General features: G+C 39.4%; 1 protein-coding gene across 1 annotated transcript; it reads left to right on the forward strand.

Annotated features, from left to right (window-relative positions):
- The first annotated feature begins 730 nt into the window (after positions 1-730).
- LOC117422169 (prostaglandin E synthase-like) lies at positions 731-10,249 on the forward strand. The gene is made up of 3 exons (XM_059005592.1): positions 731-1,022; positions 2,137-2,219; positions 8,889-10,249. The coding sequence occupies exons 1-3, from the start codon at positions 915-917 to the stop codon at positions 9,136-9,138; spliced, it is 441 nt and encodes a 146-aa protein (XP_058861575.1). The 5' UTR covers positions 731-914; the 3' UTR covers positions 9,139-10,249.
- Positions 10,250-10,713: the final 464 nt, after the last annotated feature.

Below are 10,713 nucleotides of genomic sequence, written 5' to 3' on the forward strand. Positions count from 1 at the left end.
GTCCACACGAAGTACATTGTGGGTTATCCTGTAAAATCAAAGAAGCTGGAACAATAGACCTGGGATATATTCCAAGATAGGCACATACCAAGAAAATTAGATAGATGTTAGCTCTGATGTTCTCTTCCTTAAATACATTTTTTATTATTTACCTTTACCTGTAACTGGTTTTATACTTAGCAAACAGTGCTACCTGGTGTCCATGTGTTGTAATTGCATCAGTTAACTAATTTATATATTTTTTCCTGGCAGAAAGCTGAAGTAGTAACACATGTTGTATAAGGAATATATACAGTGCACATATTGTAATATAGGTTAGGTTTCATAAGACTCCTTCCTAAGGATCATCGTGTCACATATTGGATGTCCCCTTTAGAGCACAGGCGATTGTATAACCCAGTGACTGGGCTATTGTGAAATCTCCCGTATGTACTGTACATACATTATATGCCCGAATCTTTTTCATGCTAATTGTCATGGAACTTGGTACAGCACATTTAGAATTGGAATTCTGAACAATGCAAGCATTTCTGTGTCTGCAAAGTTTTATAGCAAAATTTAATATTGGTACTGATTCTATAGTAAACTGTTCAGCTCTGCTTTCTGATGTTTTGTATAAACACGACGGTTTACCGTATAGCGTATTTAACAGGTACTCTTTTTTTTCTATACCGCTATTAAAAGCACGACGACTCTCTTGCCACGCTGCCAGTGAAAGAAAAAGGCGCTGTGACTTTAACTGCAGCTGGTCTGACAATTTTTTCGGTGCTCTGGAATGTGTAATGCTCAGTCGTGCGCTCAAACTTGGGCTGAAACGAAGTGCTGGTCGTTGTCTTTAACTTTTTTAAACGTGGAAAACATCATAATAAAAACAAAGTAACAAAATAAATACAAATACCTAGACTAACGTAACGATGTTGGACAATGAAGCATTTGGGTCTTTCGTCTTTTACAGCACTCTTCTGATAATCAAAATGTACATTGTGGCTATTATCACGGGGCAAGTGAGACTTCGAAAAAAGGTAAGAAATACCGTTTTGAGTTTGGTGACATGGTTTTTCAAATGAAACTGATCTAGGATGTTTATAGAGCTTGCATGCACATTTCAAATCACTGTAAGCGCTTAAAAATATTTTAAAAAAATATTTAATTGGTTCTTTTTGTGCTACCAGAAGAGAGACACGTTGAATTCTTTCCACTTTCCCTATGCTGCCGTCAAAACCATAAATCTTGCATTACTTATACTTGATGCATTGTTTTTGATCTTATGACACAAATAAATTAGGAAAAAAGTTAACTAAAAGAAAATGTATTGTAATATATGTAATGTATTTGCTTAGACTCATTTTATTTTTGTACTACTGCTAATTAAATACATATTAAGGTTAGTTTGCAATAAGTCCAAAATACTGCCATTTATTGCTGTAAGAGGAAAAATAAAGCTCAGTTCATGAGCTCTAAGGACTTGAATATGCAATGTGTAACATCCTACTGCTGTAAGAGAACACCGGTGTTCTGGAGTGGCAGGCGGCTGTCTGGTCCAGTGGATAAAGAAAAGGGCTTGTAACCAGGAGGTCCCCGGTTCAAATCCCACCTCAGCCACTGACTCATTGTGTGACCCTGAGCAAGTCACTTAACCTCCTTGTGCTCCGTGTTTCGGGTGAGATGTAGTTGTAAGTGACTCTGCAGCCTGTAGTTCACACACCCTAGTCTCTGTAAGTCGCCTTGGATAAAGGCGTCTGCTAAATAAACAAATAATAATAATTAGGACTCAATAGGAGAACCGTGTACATCATTTCCAACATAGTCTTTAAATATTAGTGTACAATTCAACAAACTTGTTAGACTGTAGCTTTAAAATGTGCTTCCTGTCTGGAACAGTTTACAGCTGGAACACTCATGCCATATATCTGATTGGTGATGCATGCTATAATGTACGCATACAGCAGATGGGACATCAAAAACTATCATCTGTTATTGTCGTGATGCATTTATAAGACTTTTTTTTAGAGAGAGAATTAACGCTTGCTTGCTTAAATATTAAGTTCTTTCGTGTGCAGACAGAAAGCAAACTAAAGTAATTTAACATGCGTTTAAAAGTGAGTAATTTCTGTTTGTTTGTTGTTTTGTCATAAGGCTTTCGCTAATCCGGAGGATGCAATGAGGCACGGTGGCATAACGTTCGCTAGAGAAGATCCTGATGTGGAGAGATGCAGAAGGTAGGGTGCAGTACGTTTGAAAAATAGGACGGAAAATAACATTACACATCGCAGGCCCGTACGAGGTAACTCCCTGGAGAAGATCCGCTACTCAGCTTAACACTGGCGCTAAGAAAACATGTTTTTATCTAAATATGAATGTTGTTTAACTTGCTTTATTAAGTGAAGTCCGTTCAAAACCTTATTTGGTTCTTGGAAAGCCAGCAATCTGATTCCATGTGTGACTTGTGTGCTTTGGAACGGTTCACTATAAACAGTCCAGCAAAGCAGCTCTGGCCTCTCTCTGTGTTTGCTATGCATTATTACACTTTGCTGTGCCTTGACTATGGTTAACTTTTATAAGGGTTAAACCCGTAATAGAAGAACACTGATATGCTGAGAGCATTTTTTATTAACCCCACTAAAAAAAAGTAAAAAAAAAACACATTAACATCACTACTAGACCCCATGCCTTTAGATCACCACAGACACACAATACAGTCAACACAACAATCTGCATATGCTGTATGGAAAGAGATGCAGTATGTCATGTGTGCGTTGCCCTTCCTGCGGGGTGAGGGAGAGAAACTCATTTTTTGTTGATTTGCTGTACGTTTGAATCACTTTCATCTCACAATGCTGGTGTAGTTCCATGACTGCATTATTACAGCCTACTGACGGACTGGGAGAGCTAGGTCAGGAATGACTGTCCGCGATGGATGTGGTGCGACACATACTCGGACTTGTGGTCGGCATGGACATGGTGTGTAACAAGGCTTCTGTGTCCAGCTTGCGAATTTGTTTTGATGTGGCTGGTGATCCGACCGTGACTCCTTTAGTGATTCAGCTTGGGAAAAATAGCTCTGAATAACTGCTGGTTTTGTTAGGCATCATTAAGCTGGGAGGCTGACATAATGAAGCCAGTGCCAGAAGCAGTACAAGAGGCTAGGCTTCATGTTTAACTTGAGGCAGCAATTCAAGCAATGGGTTTTAAGTTCACTGTGTCCGAAACCCAACATGCAATTACTGCCTTTCCTGTTAGGCTGTTCATTATGTCGTTGTATGGTACAGACTGCTTTACATTGCAAGCTCTGTTGTTTTTTTTTGGGTGGGGGGGGGGGACTTACGTCATTCATTAGCAGTCGTTCTGGTGTTACGTTACACGGTGGGGGCTCTGTTTTAAAAGATTTCCTGTCAAGAGGTGTAAAACACCTGATCAAATGACAAACCACGAAATAAAGTAGGCTTTTCAATAGGGTGGGGTCTGTAATTCTGGAACTTAGTAAGGTGTTTTTCTACCTTTTAAAAACAGACTGGTGCGTATTACATATTGTGAAGCAGAGACAAGTAACCATGTTATCAAATACGGCACTCACAACACGCTATTGTTGCAAGCAGGGCATGAGTGTGTGCTTTGTGAGGAAGGTCTGCTTTGTGATGAAATAGACAGCCCAGAACAGAAGGCAATGGAAGAATGTAGTAAACAGACACATCTGAATTATACTTCAGCTTATTGTAGCTTCGAAACTGCTCGCTTAATTCCAGGGACTTTCCATTAAAGCAACAGCAGTCCTGGAATTGGTAATGGAATTACTGTGGAATTTTCCTCAGTCCCAATCCGTACCCCTCCTGAGTCCTATAAAAATAGCAGACTCCTATTCAGCCAGGAAATGATCTTCCATGACCCTGTGGAAGAAGAGTGCATTCCCATAGAAAAACAAAATATGGGTGCAAGGGAACACAGATACTGTCATGTTTCTCTAAATCTGCCTTTACCTGGCTTTGAGCTGCTTTAAACTGAACAGCCTACAAATCATTTGACAATGTGACTTTTCAACTTCATTACCCCACATACCCTACATCAGTGGTTACCAACCTTATTCAATGTAGGGACCACCTTGGTGTTTGGATTTTTCCCACGGACCACTTCCACACATTTTTTCACAACAGCATTTTGAGACTAATTTGTATGTGTATATGTACAAGTACATGTAGAAAGTATTTATATAACTCAACTGACTTCATGAGATCCCTGGGCTTGAAATTTCGCTACCCAGGTCAGCAAGGAATGTTGTCGTTTTGCGCAGTGAAAGTTGCTGATACGCATAGTTCCTGTTTCTTTTGTTTAACATTGCTTATTTTTTTCACATTCTTTGTAGATAAACGGCACCTCAATTTTGCAGGTTTAATTGTTTTGTTTGACAAAACCTAACGCACAGGTGCTTTGGTCCTCCTCGGATCCAGTTACTTGAAATACGTGCTGTTCCGTGCAACCGTTACCTCGTGTATCAAATTCATGATCTATCCATTTCTAACGCAATTTATTACACTCACTGACCGCCAGCTTTACTCGATGTGCATCTAAAAAAACCACAAAACGAAGACGAGGTGGGTGGGAAGCAATTTGAAAAGTTAAAAAATGATTAGAGAGTGTATTTACCACTTCTGGTGGGCTGTGGTGTGTAAATTAAACGGGATTGGTGGCGCACAGTCGATAGGATTTATAGCATTTTGGTTAAATATGACAGCGTCAAGAACAGACTGTACACATTATTTCTATAAGTAGTGTTAATGTAATTTCCTTTTGGCGTATAGTCTTGTACGATATTAAACCTGGCTGAATAAACCCATATAATAACACGGATCTGAAATCGATCATTCACACTACGGTACAGTTCACGCTGCCAATATTTTTTGTTTCACCTTAACTTCTGTTAGTATATGCAGTTAACTGCCCTAAAAACATATTGAAATAATGGTATATTCCTATAGCCCTGAAGTTCAGTGAACACAAGCAGTAGCACGAGCACAGATTAGAAAGCACTGCATTTACGTGTGCTTGATGTAGATTTTTATATATATATAATGATGCTGGAGAAGACAAGTGTGCCTTCATAATGTTACTTACTTAGTATTTGTTTCACATTAGAAGCTGTTCCAGTTAATGGCGGCTTTTGAAGGCGATGCTTGGTATTGCATCAAAGGGAGCTGTAATATATATATAAACACACCCGTAATAAAAGAAAACAGGGAAAAATACAGACTGCATGCATATCATCTTATAATGATATATCACGTGGTTAAAGCTGTTTGCTGTGTTGATTAGTAATATCAGTAGCACAAGTTGTTTGCGGACCTCCTGGAGACCGGAACCACAGCCCTGCATATATATACTCAGTAGACAGAGTGAGTAGGCGGGGCAGACTGCTTTGGATTTCTTGATAACTGTATTAGGCTGCTTTCAAGTGAGTCCAGGAGAAGCTCTTTAGTTCCAGTTGGCTGCTACGCACGCACGCACGCACGCACGCACGCACGCACTCACACACACACATATATAGCAGCTCATGAACTCCACACATCTTAACACTTATCAAAAGATAATAAACACAGTATTTGAATAATTACAATAAAATCCGCTCAGAATAATCCATGAGGATTGCAAACATCATGAATAAGGGTCTACTTAAATCGCGGTAAATTTACGTATTTTTCACGGGTATGTTGCGGAATAAAATTAGGATTTCGCAGACCTGTTTAAACATTAAATAAACCTAAGTAGACAGTATTTCAGAACACTATAAAGCCTAAAAATAGTGGTACTTGCTTCCTTACTAAAACAGAGTGCTGGCATTTGTTAAAGGCGAGTATGCAGCATCCCCAGCAGTTGACTTGTCTATACATTGAGACTGCACGTTCTGCATCCACTGAATTGGTTGGAAGATAAGGCAAAGCTTTGCCAAGTTATACAGATGTGGAAATCGATTAGAAACAGCCCCAAAACTCGGTTACACAAGGGCATTTGGCATACTTTAATAAAGTCAATGTATGCAGTACGTTTGTTGTCATGTGATTTGTCCCATCCAATAATTTATTTTATTGGTACCGAGTCAAAACAAAGAAGACGTGGCTATTCGGGTCTAAAATTCCAACAAAGCAGCAGGTTGAAGCGAGGTGGCTGTGCTGGATCGTTTTAGTACTGATTTAACTTGCAGACAGGAATACTTTTTGTCTGGGCTGACTTTCCAGTTTGGTTTCTGAAAGCTGTTTATTTTACGTTCTGTTCAGCAGCCTCTGTAGTAGCCTTTTGTTTAATGTGTGACTCTGAAGCTAAATAGCGATCGATCGTATTTTCTCCAAATACACATTAAGATATGGAAAACAATTACCTCAGTCTGCATGTACAGTTTCTCTGGGAAATATCTTGAAACGATCATCATCCGAAATATACTTTGCTTTTTTGTCGTCCATTTCTACTATTTTACCTCCAATGCTGAAAACTAGATTTTAGCAACGTAAATCAAAACAATGCAGCACCACCCTTGTCCCACCCCCTGCTGCACAGTACTACAGATCACATAAAAGCAGTAAAGACGCACTGATAGGCTGATTAAAACTTTGTCATTTGAATAGTAAACAAGAGCGTTAACTGCTTTGGAGAATTTGTGTAAATGTTATTTGTGGACGTTTTTTGTTTGTTTGTTTTTTGCTTCAGTGCAATGCACACGGGACGGTGAAGGAATAAAAACGGCTATCTAAACAAGGAAGATACGTAGTTTGCGTCGCTTGCATTGTGCAGTAGTTCATTTAAACGCGGTTTCTTCTTTTTTTTTCCTCTCCGTACTTGTTTGTATACATTGTCCCCTAAGAGGTGAATTTCGCGGTGATCCCTCAATTTCACGATTTCCGTGAAATCCGCGAAATCGCGATTTAGGTAGGTCCCTAATCATGAAAAGTTAAGGAGGTTATGGGCTGCGTTGTCCATATGTACAGGAATGGTGTTCTGGCTTGACAACCCTACTGCTGTCAGTCATGTGATGGGACAGTCTATTTCCACAAGTGTGTGCTACATGCTGCAGGTGTTCCTCTTTTCTGCCCAGTACAAACAGTATGACGGAAAACCATAAAAACACCCATAAATCCTGCAAATATACTGTACAATGAAAATAATTGGCTTACAAATGCTTTTTTGGAAGGAAACGCCCAGTCTAAATGGTGCCATTATCACAAGGGCTGCCTCCCCCACTAAAATCAACATTTATTTCAACAGTCTTGAATGGAAGGAAATGTGTTAATTGCCCTCTCCCTCCTGCCAGAGGCGGTTCATGACTCCTGTTCAGATCTGGGACTCCAGCGGCCCGTCATGTGACCAGAGAGGCCAAGCAAAACAGGAAGGGGGGGAGCTTGTAGCCGTGGTAACCAATACAAAATTTAAGAGTATGCATTTGAATGGATATAATGTATTGGTTTAGGTACAAACTTATGAACCTACCTGACAAATAAATAGATGGCCACTGTCAGTCACCTTTGATCAGATCATCTCCAAAATCGAATCAACACGCTGTTTTTTATCTCCAGTTCTTGAGAGTTTCAGAATGTGGGGGTATTGGGAGGCAGCTGTCTGTCCGTCCATCTGTATGACAAGCTCACATTTTTTCAAGTGCATACAGTGGAAGTAGAATAGATCATGGAATCTACTTGAAAGATGTTGTGTTTTAATTTTTAGACATTTCATAATCATCCTAATTAAATAAAGGAAAACCTACATTTTGCAATGCATCTCTAAAAAAGCCCATTAATATGGAAAACATGACAGCACTGTATCTTTTGTACAAGAGGGAAAATGAACAATCAACACCTGGCAGATCAATGAAACCCAGCTGGGTCTAGGACACATCACCATGGTTCACAAAGGGGCTGTACAGCTGCTAATCAACGTTGTTTTTAATGTTTTACCTCAAGGAACCTTTACTCAGTACTTTTCTGTGCCAGCATAATTTTCTGGCTGTCAGATTAGATTTACGAGTTCTTGAGGTCATGCAATCCATGTGTAGAACCAATCAAGGAGAGGTTCCAAGCTTGGTGCTCATATCGGGCATTATGCTACCTAAAAATCAGAACCATTTGGAGCTGCACAATCACGGTGTGCTGCCAAAAAGCACAAGTACAAGAGCTGTGTTTATGCTGGGACTCACTGCTAGAGAATTAGAGAGGGAATGTTTTGTTTAAACACGTGGACTCCAGCTGGTTGCAGTCTTGCAGCTAGTGTGACTGTTAACACTGTGTATGTCATTACTGCTGGTGAGAAGAAAAAAAAAAACTTCTATGAGAATACTGAAGATAAAGGGCTCTGAGTAATGTATCCATTAGTGTACTCGAGAAAGAGTTGACTGGGTCAACCTACCAGCGGCCAGCTATACTTTCTCTGAATTATCCATGCCAATGGATAGCTATCATAGGGGGCTTACATGTTGTGATTAATCCTCAACCTGTTCCAAAGCCAGATCTCCACTCCCCTACATAGTTTCCTATTAATATTTATGCTATTGCCAGCTGTGCTGCAGTGTGATTCATGAGAATTTAGTTTATTTAAAACTGGGAAACGTGTGTTGGATTGAAATAGTCCAATTGGCCGACAGTAGCAACCCTTGCATGTCAAGTGGATGAATTATATGAATAAATTGAGAGACTAAACCTGCATGGATCCTTAGATGAAATAACAAGGATTCTACTCAAAAAAGGTCTTTGACTCATTGACTCTGCCGTGGCATTTGTAGTAAATCATCTCCCTGGCCTAACGTCAGTAATGCTACAATGTCTGAAAAGCAGTGGGTGTTGAATGCAGTTCAAGCTGGAATGCATTTAAAATAAAACAACCCGGGGGCTGATTTTATGCTTGTGTTTCCGTTGCAGGGCCCACCACAACGACATGGAGAACATATTCCCCTTCCTGTTCCTGGGTGTGGTTTATTCCATGACTGAGCCAACCCTGCTGATAGCCCGGACCCACTTCCAGGTGTTCTTCCTGGGCAGGATGGTCCACACTGTCGCCTACCTGCTGGCCCTGAAGGCACCAACCCGCTCCCTGGCTTACATCATAGCCCAGGTGCCCTGCTTCTCCATGGCTGTGCAGGTCCTTATTGCTGTGGCATCTTACCGGTGAACAAACATCTAAACGCCGTTCTAAATCCCAGCAGTCGCTAGTACCAGTTGTTGGCAGGAGCTGTTGCGATGATAATGCCAGTGATACTGGCACATCTCTAAATGGTTGACTTGACCAGCATTTTCAACAGAGAATAATGAGGAACATTGTAAACCAGAACCTGCTTATCAAGAGCTTATACTGGAGGCCAAGCAAAAACAACCCTACGCTGACTCCCAGGATAATGTGTTGAATTTATATTTACATGAAGGCTATCATTTTTTATTCACAAATTGTATACTAATAATATAGTTGCATCACAGTATTATTATTATTATATATTTGTCACCAGTACCAATACTTTTTGGGGGGGTGGGGGGCACACTTTACACCGCCAACTGGTCACAACATGTTACAGCATGTTCATATCAAATGTTATTTTTTGGTAAGTGAAAATCATAAACTGTGTGCGTGACCATCCATAAAAAAAAATTAAAAAACAGCTGCTGAAGCAGTATTTCCCCCAAAGCAGAAAATAACACCTGCAGTCACAAACACATCTATCTTTTTAACATCTCTAACCATTAAAAAGTGGTTTGTATCAGTTTTAGATTATTTTGCCAGTTGTATGTTTTGCATGCACACACAATAACATTTAAGATTTACTGGAATGTCTGGGAACAGGAAGTCTGATAAATGAATACTTTTATAATAACAAAAAGACTTAACAGCAGGCAAGCTACGAGCTTTCTGGAGTCTGATGTCTGCCAAGTTTGCAATTCTGCTGTTTAGAGAGGCATAAACATTTAAGGCACATCTCGGCTGATTTGAAAGCTTCAGACAGCTCGTTCCATGCTCAGTCCACCTTAAAAACAAAAAAAAATCATGTAAGATGAGGGCTAGAATTGAATTATTTTGCTCTCGGTTACATAAGATTCTTCGGGTCTTAGTAAAAGTAAACAAAATGAATGTTTTGTTTTGTGGGTGGGAGATTCCTGCTGCAGAAGGGCCCCTATAATTGTAGTTTACAGCATTTCAAATTACACAGAGTTCCATTATAAATCAATGTTGTTTAAATAAACAATCTTGTGTGTGTATGTGTGTCTATATATATATATATATATATATATATATATATATATATATATATATATATATATATATATAACATAAGAATTCTTGGACATTTAATAATAGTACATTTTTCTGTACTTAATCAATTCTGGGGGAAAAAAGCAATAAAATTCAAGACACATTCAGCCAACTAGAAGTTTTGAAAGTTTAAATCTATACATACTGTATATATATACCTGTATATGAAGGATCCGTGTATCTGGCAGCATTGTAGATATACAGTAGCAATGCAAAGAACATGTAAATGCTTCAAAGTTCATATTTTCGTCTTTGTCAGTGTTCTATACTATACAGTGGGTAGATCTGAGATACAGAGGGTAGATCACAAGGATAAACCACACCTGAGGTCAACCTGATTCAAAGATCAGATCTGAGTGCTGATGGATCTAAATACTGCCACAGTTTAAATATTAAAAACAGGAACAGCCCTGTAGTTTAACTCGCGATTTCAAGACAAAAGAG

This window comes from Acipenser ruthenus, chromosome 31 (assembly GCF_902713425.1).
Source record: "Acipenser ruthenus chromosome 31, fAciRut3.2 maternal haplotype, whole genome shotgun sequence".
Lineage (NCBI taxonomy): Eukaryota > Metazoa > Chordata > Actinopteri > Acipenseriformes > Acipenseridae > Acipenser > Acipenser ruthenus.

Excerpts from the sequence above, each read along its gene's own strand:
- LOC117422169 (XM_059005592.1), top strand. The coding sequence starts at position 915 with ATGTTGGACAATGAAGCATTTGGGTCTTTCGTCTTTTACAGCACTCTT. Across the intron at positions 1,023-2,136 it reads AAGTGAGACTTCGAAAAAAG|GCTTTCGCTAATCCGGAGGA; the intron begins GTAAGAAATACC and ends TTTTGTCATAAG. Across the intron at positions 2,220-8,888 it reads GATGTGGAGAGATGCAGAAG|GGCCCACCACAACGACATGG; the intron begins GTAGGGTGCAGT and ends TTTCCGTTGCAG.